The 18,710-nt window shown below is 41.7% G+C and overlaps 1 protein-coding gene across 1 annotated transcript in view; it reads left to right on the top strand.

Annotated features, from left to right (window-relative positions):
• The first annotated feature begins 236 nt into the window (after positions 1–236).
• Positions 237–18,710, top strand: part of ACTR3 (actin related protein 3) — a 29,633-nt gene continuing 11,159 nt past the window's right edge. Inside the window, exons 1-2 of the mRNA XM_032190204.1 lie at positions 237–418; positions 15,041–15,096. Coding sequence (XP_032046095.1) covers positions 375–418; positions 15,041–15,096 — 100 coding nt within the window. The 5' untranslated portion in view covers positions 237–374. The remainder of the gene's footprint in view (positions 419–15,040; positions 15,097–18,710) is intronic.

Consider the following 18,710-nt stretch of genomic DNA (forward strand, 5'->3'; position numbering starts at 1 on the left):
AATAAATAAATAAATAAATAAGAGAATGAAAGAAGGAAAAAAAGAAAAAGAAATAAAAAGAAAAACTCCTCCCGCCCGCTCCACTTCTCCTCGCCGCGCAACGGCGAGGCCGCGAGATCGGACGTCAGAGGGAAGAGGGCTGGGGGTTGTCGCGCCCGCCGCCGCCGCCGCCGGGGGAGGAGGGAGGAAAGAGGAGAGGGAGGGGCGGGTCGGCCATCTTGGGCTTCGCCGGGCCGGGCGGGGAGGAGGAGGAGGAGGAGGAGGAGGAGGAGGCGCGGCCGCCCTGCGGAAGTGCCCTCGCCCCCCGGAGCCGAGCGGAGCCGGAGCGCGCCCAGGGCTGCCCGCCGTCCCCAGCACCGCCGCTAGCGAGGAGCATGGCCGGGCGGCTTCCCGCCTGCGTGGTGGACTGCGGCACGGGGTGAGCGGGGCGGCTGCTGACAGCTCGGGGCTGGCGGGTGTCGGGCGTGTTCCTTCCCCCCCTGCTGCCGCGGGGGGCGCCGGGGATGTGTGGGACCGGGCAGGGCAGGGCTGGGCTGGGCTGAGCCGGGAGCGCATCCACCCGCGGCTCCCTCAGGGTGCCCGGCAGCGGGGAGGCCTCCGCCGGCCCTGTGCTGTGCCGGCAGGAGCCCGGCAGGAGCCCCACGCCCTCCCCGAGGCGCTGCCTGGGCTCAGGGCCCTGCCTGCAGCCGTCCCCCCTCGGTGGCTTGAGCTCAGGGGGCCCCCCGTTGTTGTCGCCGCTGCCTGGGTCATTTATTCTCTGTTACTTCTCTCTGTGGAAAGGGAGGAAAAAAAAAAAAAAAAAAAACCTCCTCCCCTAGTGAGCAAGCGCAGAGGAACTTCCTTAGTTTTGTCAAAGCCTCTTCCTGCTTTCAGGCTTTTATACCTTATAAGGCAGTTTTCAGTGTCAAACCTGAACCAAATCCGTTTTAGAAACTCTTCTTTTTATCTAGCAGCAACCAGGAGGTGAAGAGGACGAATTGCCAGTGATATATAGCCTAAAACCTGATTTCGGGAGGCAGCCCTTGGGATTCAGCCTCCTTTTCCGCCGTGGCACGGCTTTCGGTGTCTCTGGAGACCTCGGTAGCAGAGCCTCGGAGGTGCCTGTGGGAAGGGTCACGCTGTGCCGCTTACGGCAGCGCACTCAGGAAGTGAAAACCGCTCTGCGAGCTGCTCCCAGCGTACGGTTTTAAAGATGGAGTGTTTTATTTTAGCTGCTGTGCACTGGGGTTTTACTGTGATGGGAAACACGGGTGTCTTTTCAAAGCTCTTCAGCTGCCACTGCGAATTTCTAAGCGTATCTTTCTGTTTCACTTCTCATCCACCTTCCTGAAAATAATGGAAGAAGTTTCTTAGTGAGTGCAGCGTAGGTATGGATATTTACAATGCTCTTATGAAAGGGCGTGTTCATTTGAAATCCAGGCACTTGGTTTTTGAAAGTACATCCATGTCTTCCCTTTAAGATAATCCATTTGGTGTAGGATGTTAACAAATCAGCGTTTAAGAAGAGCAGGCATATACGTCTATTCCATACAAATGTTAAATGTACACATGTTCAAGTCATATCTGTAGAGCTGGAATTAAAACTTTGAATTCAGTGGGGTGAAAGGAAGGTGAGCACAGCAGGACTGAGAGTGTGTAGTTGCGAGTAATATACGAGAAATATACAAGAGTGTAACATGATGTCTGTATGTACTATTTATCTTTCAGAGCCAAGATTTGTAATGCACTCTGCAACATGCCAGTAGAAGCTTCTTCCCATCTCGCATGTATGTGCATTACAGGTAGTCCCATTGTGGTAATCCTGTCTTTCTAGGCTTGCAAAATACAGGTTGTGAGCACTGGTGTCAAGAGATTGGCTCAGAGCTTTCAGTGATGCCAAGCAGAAACAGCATGCGAAAATATAGCAGTGTAAGAAATGATGTTGGCTTTTTAATGGGAGAAGTGTACCAAGGGACCTTAGAGTTAAAAGCAAATCTTCCTGAAGAGACCGGAACATAAGTACACCATTAATCAACTTAATTGCAAAGGGCATACTCTAGCATTCTTGTATGTGATGCTGACCAAATCTTCTGCCTGTTTTACGTACTTATCCTTTTTTCCAGTCATTGTAGATCTCTCTAAGATAGTGTTTTATTGTCAGGCCATGTTTATTTGAAAACAACCCAAACAGTTCTGCTCTCACTTCTGTTTCTTAAGCACTTGATAGGGCGAGGTTCTCCTTTTTTCCCTGATGTTGTGCTCCATAAAACTGTGGACAAAGACGTTTAGTGTTGAAAGCACACCAGAGAGTTGGGCTTGTTGGATTTCATTGATTTAAGTAGATGAAGGTGTGAAGTAGTGAATTAATAAAGGAGAAATCTAATGCCTGACACAATTAGGAAACAGGTGTGTTGGGATGGAACAGCATAATCACATAGCTCTCGTTTTTTTAATGCAACCCCATCTCATTTTGTGTGTATAAGCAAGATCACTGCACACAAATCATGTAAGTCTTGTGCTCTGTGCAGATCAGCTGAGGATTCAGCTATGTTACTGTGTGCTTGCTTTAATTTTGGTGGACAAGACAAGTTAGAGCCGCTGAAAGCAGGAAAAGAGGTTTAGAAAGCATAACCAATACGGTAAGGTTGAAAGAAGCTGTCTTGTGTAGAATAGGCAGGACTTCAAAAGCGCACAAGTTTTCCAAGAAGTTTTTTTTTTTTTTTTTTACAGGGAAGGGACAGTCCTCGGGCTGTAAATTAATAACCTTAATCAGCAAAAGGGCAGATGGAGGAAGACACCCTCAGTATCTCTTCTACATGTTTTATACATGTAGTTACAGACTCTGCAGGGTTCCGTTTGTTGACCTGAGTGGTGTATGTGTGTATTTTGGCCAGCTAGCATCCAGGGGGAAGGAGAAGGATGAGAGGGGGAAGAAATGGCTGAGTTGTGCTTTTCAGCATCTGCCTGCACAGCTCAGGCGCGTTTTAAGAACCGCTTTTCAAGCATAAAGGGAACAAAGCACAGAAGAGGTTAGGGAGATCGTGTAATACCTGTCATTTGATGTTTTAACAGTTAGTCAAATGCTTTAGGGGTAGTCCAAGTACATGTCATATAGCTGGAGCTGGCAAATGGGTGAAGTCAGTGACATGGCAATTGGATTATGGGTGCAGCAAAATTCTTCCAGAATTACACTTGTTATTTTGAGCGATGCATTCCTCAGAAGTTCTTGTGCGTTCTTTGCTTGACCAAACCTGCTATCTAGAAAATAGGGTAATGAGTAAGAGCAGGTAAAATACCTAATTGCAGTTAAAAAAAACAAACAAACAAAACAAAAAAACCTTAGATGAAGCAGTTTCTTCTTTATTACATAATAAGGTTACAGACATGGGAATGAAATATCTGAAGAGCTCAGACAGAACAGTTTTAGCACAGGATTAGTTCTTTCTGTAATTGATAGTGTTGTCTGGCTTAGTTTTAAGTATATTGCTGCTTTGTTGGGAAATCTGTGAAACAATATTGTAAGTACTAGTGTCAGGAAGTAGTTGTCCATGGTAATGTTGAATGGGATTTAGCTTGGCTAATGTGAACCCCTTTCTCTTCTCTTTGGAGCTGTGTGCTGTTCTTTTTACAATGTTCACTGACTCTGTATGTATGCTGTGAATGATACTTTGTACTGAGGGGGGTGTAGGGACTATATGCATTTTAAAATATGAAAAGGAAATGAATCCATATTATTTATTTCAGGTATATGAACAAAACACTAAAGAAAGAAAAAGCCTCTTAGTCATTTTTTAATCTCAGTAGGCTGGAGTCTCTTACTGCGTGTCTTTTGGGTATTTGAATAGTTCTTGCTGTTCTCTTCTATGGGTGAACATTGAACAGCCTGAAAGTCACGATTAAAAGCTCTTCCTACGCCACTTCAGAATTTAGCTTGATTAGGTTGACATCTAGATTTGAGCTGTATTTCTCTAATCGTTGTGAACGTGGTTTTCTCTTAGTATGAACTTGCACAACACTGAATTAGCTCATTTGGGATGGCAGATAATTGCAAGTGTTCAAATTAATGGCTCTTCAGTTGAGCTGAACTAAGTGGCTGTGTAACCTACTGCAGTTCCAAAATGAGAACTTCATTTTAGCAAGGAAAATGATTTGAAGGAAAGTTTGTGTTTTCCATACCTCAACTTTACATTTTATAGGCTTTCATGCAGTTTTCTGTGGCTTCCAGGTGGATCCGTTACCAACTGATACTTGGCTGTCACCAGTGAGTAGCTTTGTTCTAGTGTACCCGAAATTCTTTTGCATCAGTAGGGTCATGGGTGATTGTTATCCCTCTGGGTAAATTAGCTTACACAGTTGAGAAGGAGAAAATGTTGGTCTCCCTTGTTGATTTTTCTTTATGTCTTTTTACATGCTGAGCTAGGCACCTTTTTTATTTCCCTTATACAGGTTACAAAAATGGGTGCACGTTTTTTTCTTCCTTTTTTATCCCTCTGAATTCTAGAATTCAGAATTAAAGGTTTTGGATCAGACTTGAGCAAGCTGTGATTTTCGCGGTGGGAGCACGAGTGTCCCTAGAGCCTCTCAGCTGAGAGCTGTGAAAACTGAGGCTGCTCAGGATTTCCAAGTCTTCTTCTAAAGTTGCAAACTTCTTTGGAATCAGTTGTCTCCCTGAGAGTTTCCTGGGGAGTTTCTATAACCAGTTTTGCCAAAAATGAAGGAAGGCTTCGGTGTATGAAACCTCAGAGATGCTGGGGCTAGGGCTTTTCTGGTGCATGCAGCAGAGCAAGCTTTGGGGGATGCTTCTCAACAAATCTTACTTCTACAGTTAATCTTTGTGCAACACTTGTAAACCTTCATGGTCTTAAGTAGACGAAAGTATTTATAGGTTGAGTGTGAAAAGTTGTAACAGGATTGTGTTGTTCTGTTTCACTTTTGGGTTTTGTCCTGGTAGTGTAAAAGAGTATGAGATCCATGAGAATCTAATCTTCAGTAGACAGCAAACATACATGAGACAAGGAACCAACATAAGGGAAGTAACAGCCTGTATTTTGTTTGATTTGCAACTTTAGTGGTTCTACTCTTAGCTACTTAAAATAAATTTCTTAAAAGTAACTTATACTGGCCCTTGAAAAGAGTTTTCTTTCCTAACATTCTAGGCATGGGCTATTTCCACGGATTTTTCACATCCTAACTTCTACTGAGTATGAATTGCTTCAGCACTGTGATTTATAACAGTGAACGTTTCCATCAGATGTCTTGTTGTGACTGTTCATGGGTTCCAGTCTTCGTGAAAACTGCCTGTATTGGGATGAATTCTCTCTATTTTGTGTTATCCGAGAAGCAATTTTTCAGAACGGAAAGCATGAATGAAATCATTCCTTAATGGAATATGGAAAAACATTCTTCCAGGATTTTCAGAATATCTTTTGCTTGCCAGTAAATGAGTGGTCAGGGACGGAGGAGGAAATGCTTCATCCTTAACATGAAAAAAGGTGTTGTGCTAGATTGAGTTGGTGGCTTAAAATATATATATTTTCAATAATTGAGAAAAGGTCCTGCAGGCCTATGATTGACAGGATTTCTTAAGTAATTCTAGTACATCACAGTCTGTTATAATGCTATAAGCACTCATTATGTCCATTAAAATCCATATTCCTTTACACACAGATTACTGTATATTCCTCCCTCTCTGTAGGAATGCCATTACAGGAGTCAGCTTACATGTTATTTGAACGCACGTCAGAAACCATTCAAGATCCACGACACCTTTTGGTCCTTCTTTTTGCTTTCCTTGCCCTGCTTCCCACTTAAGCTTGATATTTAAAAAAAAAAAGGGGGGGGGGGGAGGAGGGGGGAAAGGAATACATTTCTGAACAGAGGACAAAACTGCTTGCATCCATGGGCCGGATCTGTGAAGTTGCTGATAAATGAGCCCCCTTTCATGTACAGCACGGCTCCTGGTCGGGCGTGCGTGGGAAGCTCATGCAGCAGTTGAGAACAGAGCACGGCCCTGGCGGTGGCGGCGGCTTTGGGGAAGGTGTGGGTGGCACAGAGCAGGCTCTCTGCTCCCTTCTTGGTCGCTTGTTATTACCTGGCGTGAACGCTTTGCCCATAAAGGATGTTGATTGTATGGGTGTGATGCATGTTTGAGCATCTAGATTAGTTGAAAATATGGCTTCAATGAATTCAGAAATGCCGTACTCGTTCCTGAGTAGCAATCCATCTCCTCTATTATTTCATAGGCACAAGACCAGCTGCAAAGTTTCTCATTTAGATCATGCAGTGTAAAAGTTTCAACATTTAGTTTCATCATTGCAGACTCTGGAAAAAAAAAAATGCAAAAAGGCTTTGATTTCCAACAAGACCTCTTTTAATTTTAGGTATTGTTCATTTAAAGACTTGAAAGAGAAAATTATAAATAAAAGGGTAAAACAACTAAAATTTTAGTCAGTCCCCAATGAAATCTTGAGGTCCTTTCAGTTTTGCTTAGAAAAAGGAATCTTTGCAACTTCCTCTTTTTTTTTTTTTTTTTTTTTTTTTTTTAGTCAGTGAACTAAAATATATGTAGGTGTACAGATCTAATATATATCCTTGGGTAGATCCTTAAAAATACCGCTTTGAATGCAGACTTAGAAGTGCCCGAATCGGGGTTATTTGAACCATCAAAATGATACTGATCTGTCCTTTCCAAGTGCTACTGCTGATGTTGCCTTAACTTTCTGCAAAGGAATCAGTTGCCAAGGAGGATTATATCCAAGTTGAAGAAGTCATTGTTTCATCCACTGACTTTCTGTAGGTCACAATGTCAGTCTTTTTTTTTCCCTCCCTCTTCTTTTTGACCTGAGCGTGACTTTGCTTTTTTTAAGCCTAGATGTGGAAAGTAGAAAATCTAGATATCGTTTTTCTCTGCATAATTCTCTTGTGGTCACTGCGAGTGTCTGCAGCTGTGCGCTGGATGTGTTATGTCGTGATCAGTCTATAGAGAACAAGATGCAGGCAGGAGGCTGTCCGCTCTATTTTGATTGTACCCTGCTGTCAGTGAATTAATCCAAATTTTAATAATGTAGTTGATGCAATATCTCATCAATTTTTCAATGTCCACTTTTGTCGTGACTTGCCTTCAATTTCTCATGCTGTTTATCATCTGCAAGAACTCTCACAATATGACTTGCTAAATGAGACCTACCTTTTATTACACCAAAATTCAGTGATAGATTTTCAGCCCCAGCTTAGTAAGGCACACTTTTCTACAAGCAACTCTTTCTAATTCAAAGTCACGTTTTAATAGAAGTGTGGTGTGATCAGGTAAGTATGTAAATTGATATTTTTATGAAAGCGTATCCTTTTCAGAAAGCGCTTGGCTACCTGCTGAAGAGGTGGCCAGTACTGGGCAGGTGGGAAGCCTGAGCTGCCAGCAGGGCTTGCTGCGGGCTCCTGGTCACCTCTCCATGGTCTGCCAGTCCCTTTGGGTTCATCTTGCCCTCTGCAGGGATATCACTGGGGTGACAGCACGCAGCTGTCTGTTCAGGGCTGTAGCTCTCAGGCACAACTGTAGTGCCAATAGCAAGCAGAAGTGATCTTCTCTCTTTTAATCTGGATTAACTATTTACACTTTTAGCCAATGCATTGCATTTTCTTGGGAAAAACCATCAAGTTCACTCAGGTTTGTGCAAGCTGTGGCTCCATCTGCATCATGGCTTGAAGGTTTTGCCAATCCCATATCCATGAGCATGTTGCTGTGGTGTGTTGGTCACCAGCATCCCCAGTGCAGGGTTTTGTCCGCTGGGAAATTGTGTATTTGTTGGTTAAATCGGTCCCTTCTTGTTTCAGCTGTCAAATATTAGGTATACTCACCTATTCTTTTCTTTCAGTATGTCTGCACGGTGTTCAGCTTGTTTTGGACAAATGGTGTAGAAAGTTGCGAAGTTAATCTCCCTCTCATAAAAAGCAATTTACAGCATAAGGAATCAGTCATGATGACTTCCGGACTTGGGGTATTGTTTCCTCCTACTTGGACATCCTACATGGAGGAGTCAGACTACAGAAAGTGCTCAGAGAGCAAATTAAATATAAATTAAAAAAAAATCTGTATAGGTTAGTATTGTGTGGGTGTGGTGTAACACAGAGGCACTGTTAAAATGCTTTTTAAAATGATTTAATATAAAAGTCTCGAAGGAAGCAGCGAGGAAAAAGAGAGCATTCTGCTTTTGCCAACACAAACTGCTTTCATTATGCAAAGATAATATCCAAGGCCGTTTGCCTCTCTGACTTTGAGGAAAATGTATTCAAAGCAGAACTAACTCCATTCTGTGCTAAAGGACATGTCAGCATTAAATATCTGAAAGGGATTTTACAAATAGAAATCAAATTGACTAGGACTACAAGTTTAGATGTTATTGACATCAGGGTGTCTGACCTTGGGTTTTGTTAGCCTTAGACATTTAAATAGGGGTGGGTTTCAGGTATGCTGCTCATGACTCACTCCTAACCTAAGGTCTCTCGCTAATAAATGCATCTGATCTTCTTGCTGACTTCAGGAGGGGAGAGCTTCTAGAGTCGATTCTCAGTGCTGTTGGGGCTTTTAATTTAAATCAAAGATGCAAGTAAACATAAAGCAATCTAGAATGTAGACTCTCTTCTGTTCTGCCCAAATGTTAGGAAAATTCTCCTCAACTGTTAGCAAAATAGGAGCTGTGCACAGTGGTAGCTTCGAGCTTTGTCTTCTCCCCAGGCTGCAGTTAATAAGATTCTCCAGGTGCCAGTTTTCAAATGCAGCTGACCTTATTGTGAGTGTCTGTAGTGCCTGCTGCTGCCTGCGCTCCTCTTACACACACCTGGAGGCTTCTGTCCATTTGTGGCCATGACTTGGCAGTTTTTATTGTGCTTTAAGCTCGATTTTACTGGTGAGCATTGCAGTGATATCTGTACTTTGAGTTGCAGGTGTAGCTGTGAAGAAAAAGCAGAACTGTGTTTTTGTCAAGGATTCTTTATTCAGATACTTAAAATGTTAGCCTTCCTTATTTTTTTTTCCCCCTTTTCAGGAAACAAACGCTTCTAACAAACATTTATTTTAAGCTGCTTTTGACATTGCACTGCTTTAATTTTGACATTACCTTTCAAATTGCATACCACTTCAGTCTGCTTCTGTTCTTTCTTACCCTGTCGGTTACGGCATATGGCGAAGAAGTGTTAGGTGTCAAGGTGACTTTTTTTCTTCAAGTGGCTTGATGCAATATTCCACCTGAGAAGTAAGGAAATGGTTTCAAATACGTGCTAATGCTGTTCATTCCAAGGCCAAGGTTGCAAACTGCCAAATCCCTCTCTGGTGCCCAGGGGTCCCATACGTACTTGAGAGTACTTTAGCCATCACTTGATGTGTCTTTTATGCATTAACCAGGATCTAAAAGCATTTCTAATCTTGTGTGCTTTTTCCATTTGTAGAACTAACGCTTTGGCTTTCACTATTGAGTGCTTGAAACATTTTTGATCAACGGGTGTTTTAAAACTTTTCATCTACGCAGCTGCTATTTAAAAAAAAAAACACACACACACACACAAAAACTAAAACTAAAAACCTAATGATGTGTGAAAGATGATCGGTATTAGCTAAAGATATAAAGTAATATAAAGGGCACGACTCATTCCAAAGTCTTCTGCTATCTTGTGTTTTATCAAGGACATCTTAATTCATTAAAGGAAGTCCCATTTTCCTAATATAATCAGTTCCTTCAGGGGCTTCTGATGATCTGCTGCTGTTTAAGCAATTTACACCTCCTGGAGCATGGGACCTCTTTTTAAGGGGGAGGATGGATTTCCTCTCTTTCACCATCAATTTCCCATTATTTCTCTTTATGGGGATTTAAGAATCAAATGCTCCCTAGGTGTGGTCTTTTTCTTTTTCTTTTTTTTTTTTTCCCCTCCTCAGTCTCATCTGTTTCTTGAGAAGTCTGAATGAAGCAAAACAGCAAATAAAAATGTAAGGGCTTGTTCAGGCTTTTCAGTCAGGTGGGGCTCTGCAGCTAAAAGCTATGGGTTCATCCATGCTGGAAAAGTTTTCCACTTCTTTTTAAGGCAGTTTTGTTATCAAAAGATATGAGACAGTAAAACCACCACGTCTATCTTATAAATCATGTCAGTGCAGAATTCACCAGTTAAAACAAGAAAGGAAATCATACCCTTTGAAGTTGTCACCCTCTAGTTTTTGAGGTTGTGCAATCTCTCTGCACCAGTGAAGTAGGACCCCTCGGGTTTTTCTCCAACAGCAGCTTATCTGGTGGCACGGACACCTATCTGTAAGGAGTTGGAGACTGATGGGTGGGATCCCTTTCCTTTCTGGTTAAAAAAAAAAAAAAAATGCTGTTTTTGTCACTTGATGTATGTCATGCCCTTTGGAATGTATTAGCACATGCCTGCCTGTATGTCCCATGGAACTGGGTCACATTCTCAGCTTTTTTGTGTAGTGCCTTCTTCAACCTGCTCATTTAATTACTCATTTCCTAGAATGAGGATAATTTTGCCAGAGGAGAATCTTGCTGTTGTGTGCACACCTGCAAGAAAGGATTTACGCACTTCGGTGACCTTAAGTGACATTTGTGCTATCCTGCATACTTGAACAGTGGCCTGCTGTGAAACTGTGAAATCATAAAATCACAAGATAACCTTTTTACATCTTAAGCCATTCATAACGATGCCACTTACTTAATAATGCTAATATAAATGTGAAAATCAGTAATGCCTGGAACCTAATAAATTGAAATACGAAATGAAAGCACTGTTTTGTGCGGTTGCTTTATCTATTTTTCTGTAAGAATTAGTTATGCAGCAAAGCGTGTCAAGCTACAGTGGAGGATGTCTGCATAAACATTATTTTAGCAAGCAGATTCATGTGCAGATACTAAAATGCTCCTTGCTGGTGTACAGGTAGCGCATATGGAGAGTTTACTTCTGTGGTGTGCTGGGAGAAGAGTTAGGTTGGATTTTAATGGAGAAAGTGCACTTGCGAGCATGTGGTTGTTTTAACTCCCGTTGGCAGTGTAACTTGCAAAATTCAGTTTCTTACAGGAAGCAACGTGTAGTGTCTTTGAGGTATCCGCATCTCTACCATCACAGAATAAAACACTTAAGCAGTCTTTGGAGCAGGGATCAGAACTTTACCCGTGCCTCTGTTCTGCTTGCATGTGGTAACTCCTTGTGTCTTTGCACAACACTGGCAGCAGCAGGTGTAGGGTTCAGCTCGTATGGGGCCACCCCATTTCTCATCTGCTTCTCAGTACTTCAATGTGTTATCCAAGAAATAATTCTCCCCTATTCTTAAGGCTTCTGTTAAAACTACAGTTGTGTTAGGATTGGGGTGTATAATTTGGGTGGATGGAAGCAGAATGACACTCATCGTGGACAGAAAAGAAATGGAGGAAAGGCACGTGGTCAGGGCTTGTGGTTTGCAGATGGAGGTTTTTAATGACGTGCTCATTAGAGGTTCTTGCTCTAAGTGCTGTTTCCTCTTAGCTCTAAAATCGTCTGCGTGACTGATATGCAAGTAACCTTCAAGTGAACTTACTGCTTTCATGTCCTAGCCTTAGAAACATCCATTCTAGGTGAGAGAGTGCACAGAAGAAATCCCATTAGTGCAGCTGAGAGCTTGCAAAGAGCCTTTTGGCTGTCCTTGCAGAAAGCTCTCATGCAGAGTAGCACAGAACTACTTCTTAATTTCAGGGTGTGAGTTTGAGGTGGGTGGGACCCGAGTGATGCTCCTGCCTTGATGGTTAAGGTGTAGATGAGTAGAGTCAAGTGTGAAGGAACTGCCACTATCTTCTGAATGTCCCCCCAACCCCCCCAGTGACATGTTTGTGGTTGTCACAGCATCTGCCCAGGCCAGACCAGTGGGTGCTGTGTGAGGCCCTGCTGGGGTTGGGTGTTTTGTCGTTCATCTTCTAAAGGCAGCCCAAATAGTTATTATCCAACATTTTTTAATGTTTTTCTCCTTTTTCCTTAAGTGAGCTAATAGGGCTGCAGAAACACTTCAGGTAGCCGAAGGTCGTCTGCATGATGGAGACTCAGTGCAGGTTTCCACCTTTGCGGTCTTGAAAATCAGTTCTGTTTCGCAGATTTCAATAGAAATCCATGTAGCTAATGTTTGTCCTCGTCTATACTGTGCCTCGCTCTTTCGCTGCCAAGTGCCTCAAATTCAGTGTGGGAGAGCTGAGTTTGAGTCTCGTCAAGCGATGTGTGCCTGCGTTTTCCATGGACGTCGCTCCTGTCACCTCTCAGTGTGCGCAGCAAGCAAACGAAGCTGTGGTTTACAGGGGAAGTGCGATCCAGCCTTGGTGCTGCCTTGTGATATCTTAATGTCAGGAGGTTTTTCAGGAGTGCCAGAAGATACTGGATCCCTACCCTGAACAAGGCAGGGCGTGCCTCATTCCCCCGTGAATCATCCATTACTCAGGCACGCTCTGCTCCGCTCTGCGTGAATTGCTCTGTGGAAATCCGAGACTTGGAAAATCCAGCTTGCCCAAGGTATCGTTTTTTTTTCAGAAGATTTGAGCAATTTACTTGAAGTGGCTGGTAGAACAGAACTCATCCATCTGAACAATACTCCTCACAAAACCCAGTCATTAAAGAAGCTTTTATTAGACTGCACACTTGGAGAGCTGCAGTTTTGTATTAACTTTTATAGTTTTGACTTAACTGGTTTCACACTCCGTTGTAATTCAAGAGCGTCTGTTGCCTCGTGGCTAGGAAGAGGAAGCCTGCTGCTCGTTCCCCAGCAGCCCTAGACAAGGGCTGTGGGATGGTGCCCGGGGAATCTGCAGGAGGTGAGGAGGGTGGGTTATTTCCCCGACCCACAGCTGGGCATGGTGGTGCTCCCCATGCGGAGCAGAGCCTGGCTGGGAAGCTTGGATCTACTAGAAATCTGAAGCATTGCATCTGAGACTACGTTGGAGAGCTGCTTTAAGGCTTTAATATTCCGACAGCAGAAGCCACGTGGGGTTTTCTTTGTCCTTTTTCAGAAACCTAAAAACTGGGCTTTTTTTCCATGAGTCAGGAGACTTTTCTTTGCTGAGTAGGCCATAGTATTTTTAGATATGCTGATTTTATGTCTGAATACAGCCTTTTTATTTAAAATACGTCTTTCATTTGGCTGCTTTTCTTCCTGTCTGCTGGATGTGTGCATACCGGGCAGTTTCCAACACCACAAGCAACTAAACAGCATGTTACCTGCAGCAGATTAACTTCTGTTTTCTTTGAAATAGGTCACTTAAAGAAAGCTAAGCTGGACTATTGCTTGAGAAGGCGCTTCTGATCTAGTAGCTTGTGTAGCCATCAGGGTCCAAAGTTCCTCTGTAGGTTCGGCTTTAAAACCCTACATGCCACAGCTTCTGATTTGAATGGGAAGGTGGAGAGAGTGAGTCAATATTTGTTGGGTTTATTATTAATTTTCATTTGGAACTGAAAGCTGTATTCTGCGTTAGCTGGTTACAGAGGCATCAACTTGTGGGATTCTTACTTGGGATTTCTTAGGAACTATCTAAGGCGTCTAAAAGAAAAAAGCAAAACTTTTCATGAGAAACTCGAGTCTGCAAAATCTGAGTTGCCTGTCCTGAGTTCAGGCACGTACAGTATATAATGCTGGTCTCTGTGTGAATTGTACATTTCTTTCTGGTGTTTAACTTCTTTTCTCTTCCATTAAGTATTTTATTTTGCCTTTTTTCTTCTTCAGTAAACACTGCAGTTGATCAATATGAAGTCAAGTTTTTTTGCACCTGTTGCAGTGGGTTATAGACAAGATGGGTTTTATAGCTTGTAAAACACTCTTGCAAAGCATTTTTGGCTCTAGTTGAGGTCCTGTGCTAAGCACTTTGTTAAAGGGAAACTTATCTTCCTTTTCATTAGGATAACACTTCTGGCTCAGTGCTACCAGGCACAGCTCGTGTCAGCAGCAGGAGCTGTGTAGGTGGTAGCAAACACGTGAGCATCCTGGGAGCCTCTGTGTCATCAGCATCACAGCAAAACACTCCTCTAGCCTGTTACTGTATGCGTTGCCTGGCATTTTGCTGTATTGTTGACACAGATTTATGGGTTATTAAAGTCAGCACTGCCTCGTGGTGCCTAGGATGTGCCAGGTTTGTATGGCACCGCTGAAAGGTGTGGCGGTGCCGCTGCAGGGCCTCCTGCTCCTGCTGCTGGGGCTAGGGCAGCTTCGGGGCTGCATGAAGAAAATGCAATCTCTGTTAGATCTGCGTGTGTTAACCTCGTCCGTAGGCTGTAACCCAAAATGCAGCGTGCGTGTTGGTTTGCACACATTAGAATTTGCCTGTGCTGTTCTTTTATAACACTTCTTGCAGCAGCAAAGATTTGGTACTGTGGATTTCATTGACTTTTTTTTCCACGAATGCCTTGGGAATTTTGTCAGATTTCTTATTTCATCCCAGTAAGTGATGTCCATAGGGTGTTTTGGAAACCAAGTGGGCAAAGGTGTGTAGTTCTCTTCTTCTTGCTCTCCTTGGTCTTACTAAACACATTAAGAATATTTTCCATCTATTAACTTCTGTTAAACCACTGTCACTGGTAGCACCTATGGCAGGACATGGCAGGAGAGGCTTGTGGTTGTCAGTCCTGCCTCAAGTCTGGCTGGCAGCCCGTGGCCAAGGGAATTTTTTCCCCTATGGTTAGCAGTTGCAAAAATAATTCTACTGCTAACATTTATTACGTGAAAATGCACTAAAGGATTCCTGCTGATCCCTGAAGAGGGAAGAACAACTTCTGTGACTGAATTTTACTCCTAGTCCTTGATAAACTGAATTACTTCATGTTTCGTAGTGCCATTTCGATTGAGTAGAAATTAGCAACAATACTTGCTTTGTAGTAGGAGACATTGGTTCACCTCTTTTAAAAGGGCTTTGTATTTTTTAACGAACACACCTCTCTTCCCACATCAAAAAGACCAATTTTCCCTGTTGTTGTTTTTTTTTTAAATCTTTAATACATCTTTTGTATTTCTTGTGTTAAATATTATAACTAAGTTGTTTCTTTTTTTTTTTTTTTTTTTTTTTTGCTTTAATAGGTATACGAAGCTCGGATATGCCGGTAACACTGAACCACAGTTCATTATTCCCTCATGTAAGTATTTGTTACTTGCATGTGAGTGCTCAAGTTACACATAAAAGTTGGTATGATCCCTTTAAGTTCTGAGCATGTGCTATGTACAAGGGCAGTTAAAACCAAGCAAATAGAAAAGACCTGTGACTGATGACAGGGTGGTTACGTGACTTTTTTTGCTCTGGATGCTCAGTTTAGAAAGACAGATTCATTAAAATAGCATACTGTGATGGTTTCAATCTCCAAGAAATTAACTTCAGATATTAAGTTATAGCATGGCTATATTTGCTTTTTAGAAGATTCTTCTCCTCATAGTTAGTAGATCAGATAAAACTTCAGGTGATCATAAATAGAAAAATAATAATAATAAAAAATACATATTATGCTTCCCAGGTATTTTTTAGTATTACAGCTTGTGCTACTTATTTTACTTGCAAAACATTAAATTAAGGAACATATGCTTTCAAATGTAAAACTGCTTATTTATTCACTCCCTGCCTTCTGAAATGTTTCTGCCACATGAAGGGATGTGGCTCTTGCCTGGAGAGTGGAGCTCAGTCAACTTCCCTTCATAATACTTCCCTTAGAAATACTTCACCTTCTGCACCATTTGGTGTTTTGTCAGTGTTCGTGTTCATCGGGGCCAAAGTAATCAAGTATTGCATCCTGGTAGAAAGGAGTAATTAGTACACCCAGTTTTCCTTGTAAATACAACAGGAAAAGAGCTGGAAGTAACAATGCTTAATGCTGTAGAAAAGAACTGGTAGTTCAGGCTCTGTTTTTCTGTTGTTTGTTTGTTTTTTTGGGGTACAAAATGTGCGTCAGAAAAGCCATTTTCATGGCAAGCTAATGTTAAATCACTTAATGCATTCTCCTGTTTTTATACATGCGAGAGAGTCCTTGCAATCTCTTCTAGATTGACTTCTAATACGTAGTTCTCAATTCATGTGTTTTTCCAAATACCATGTGGTTAACTCTGGCATATAAAATATAACTTACAATTTAATTTAGTCTTTCACATGCAAACTTTATCTTAACATTAGATTTACTGATCGATATGAAAAAACCTCACATTGCTCTTTATGCTTCCTAGCCAAGTTTAATTAAAAAAAATAGACAAATTATTTAATTTCATATAATTAGGGCTTGCGTGCTTTTTTCAGCATATTCAGACTTGGTTTATTTCATTTGAAAATTACTTTCTTGTTACGAAAGCAAAGAGGTATTCTGACACTTGAAACCAAGTCAGTTGTCAGATCATTCAGCAGAGAAATTTATACAACAGGGATATTTTTAAAATAGAAGAGAAGGGGAATATGGGATTTCTTGATAGCTTTTCATATAGGATGTATTTAAAAAGAAGCACTTCAGTCTAAATTCTCCTACAGCTGAAACTGAAAACAGATTATGGTAGTAGTTAGTTTCAAAGTAATATCTTACTAAAAAAACCTGTGGGTCTTTTCAAGGAGTTCTGTATTTTTTTCATAATATTCACAGTTAAGAAATATTTCGGTTTCTCATTTTGATTTCCGGGAATAATTGTTGCATTTGTCAATTCGAAATTTCTTAAAAAAAAAAAAAAAAAAAAAAAAAGTTTGCTGAGGAACAGGTTGGAGCAGCATTCCTTCTCCCTGGTTCACTTTCTGCTTATCTTACTCACTCCTAGGATTAACAAATTTTTATCTCTCACTCTTTTATATTGTTGTCCTGGCTTAATTCTGGCTTCTGTAGAGATGACAAATGTTTGTGTGAAAAGTGAAATGAAATTATGTTGGGTTAATTCTTTGAAGAGACTTATTGGCTTTTCTCATCTTCTTCTGCCAGCTGATCATTGCTTGATTTTTCATTCACTCAATCCTGCTTTCCTACAGTATATTAAGATAGGAGTCTATTTCTGTAACACAGTAGTTCTCCAGATTTATCTGTTTCAAAATATGATAATTTACATATTAGATGACCTTTTACTTGCTTTTAAAAGAGGAAAAAAGGCCATGGGAGTGGTTAAGCAGAAAAATTGATTTATTTTTTTTCCTAAAAGCTCTTGTTCTTGTGCCAAGCAAACCAAAGCCAAAGCCCTGTGATACTGCTGGAGCACTGCCCGTCTTCAGCACCGTGGTAGCCGAGCTCTGGTTTTAGCAAGATGAATGTTCCCGTTTGTGTGTTGGGGCTCTAGTTCTTCATTCTGCTTGTTTCCTTCTCCCTGTTTCTGATGTTGGCCACGAGCGCTGACCGCCAGCAGTGTGTGCAGAGCTCTCGTCTCGCTGGCGGCTTACAGCAGCATTCAGCCACTTGGACTCAAAGGTTTCTGACTGCTGTGGCAAGTGCTGGTGTCTCACTTGAAACGTCGTGGTGATAACACACATCTGGACGGCAAAACTTCCCCAAAGTCTGCAAGCTGTGTTGCTGACCTGAAAAGTATTTGGCAAGATGCTTCTTCTCATTTGCAGCGAGCACTGGCCTTGCAACATCTCCTTCCGCTCAGCTTCAGCTTCTGCTTCTTACCTACCTCTCTGCTTTTTGGCTTCTAGCCTTTTGCTTCCTCTCCCCTCCTGTAAGCCGCTACAGAAGTTGTGGTATGATTCAGTTTTCCTCTTGAAGAGCTCAAAATAATATCTTCTGCCTTACTCTGTTCAGTCTTTCACAACACTTCTTAGTTTCTGTGGCTGCGCAGCTCTTCTGTTGCTGTTTATGGGAAGAGAAGGGAGAAGGATGGGGCCACTACTGAGCTGGTGGTGCTTTAGCCTAGCATGCTGTACGTGTCCAAGCCCTGTGGCTGTGCAGCCCCTTGCCCTGCAGCCTTGAGGCTGCAGCAGCTGTTTTCATGACATTTCTCTTGGTTGTGAGCAAATAGCACTTCCTAGCTGAAGGTGAGGATTAATGACATAATTCTGCATTTGAGCATGCTTTTGGTTCGTAGCCTTTGAATAATAGAGCCTGATATTAATATATTATATGAATTTTTCCACTTGTTTAAGGGCAAGTATTTTAGGGCAATCAGGAAGACTTGAAAAAATACATCAGGTTTTGCTGGCACTGTAACCCTGGTAGCCTGGGGGCTGATGCAAAAGAGGAGGGGAGGGAACATCTGTGTTCCTGTGGTATCTCATCGCTGATCCATCTTTCCTGGATCCTGTGTTTAGCCTTAGTCAGTATTTCTCTAATTTTTTCTTTATTTATGATGAGTAATTATCCTGGAAGGAATAAATTACCAAGATAAAAGCTCTTAACTTTTGCCAGTTATTCCTTGAAGCAAGGGAGAGATTTATAGTCTTAAGTGAAACTCTCCATCCTGTTCTTAATGATAAGGTAGGAATAGGGTTAAAAGGAAGAAATTAAAGACTACGAAAATCTGTTTTAAAGTGTCTAAAGATGCATGATACAGCCATATAAATTCCTATTCTTTTTGTTTCAAAATATTCCTTTTATTATCTTCCAACTTTCTTTTTTTTTTTTTTTACTGTCTTATGTCCTATCCTTCCTTTTTGTGCATTTCTGCATTTGTGTTTTTAAGTTGCTTTTCAATTCCTTTTGTGTGTACTGTATCTCATTTTCATAATATGTCCAGAAATCAAATTGGAGCAAGTAAAATGAAATATTGATTTATATAATAGCAATGTGTCTTCTGTCTTGCTCTT

This window comes from Aythya fuligula, chromosome 6 (assembly GCF_009819795.1).
Source record: "Aythya fuligula isolate bAytFul2 chromosome 6, bAytFul2.pri, whole genome shotgun sequence".
NCBI lineage: Eukaryota > Metazoa > Chordata > Aves > Anseriformes > Anatidae > Aythya > Aythya fuligula.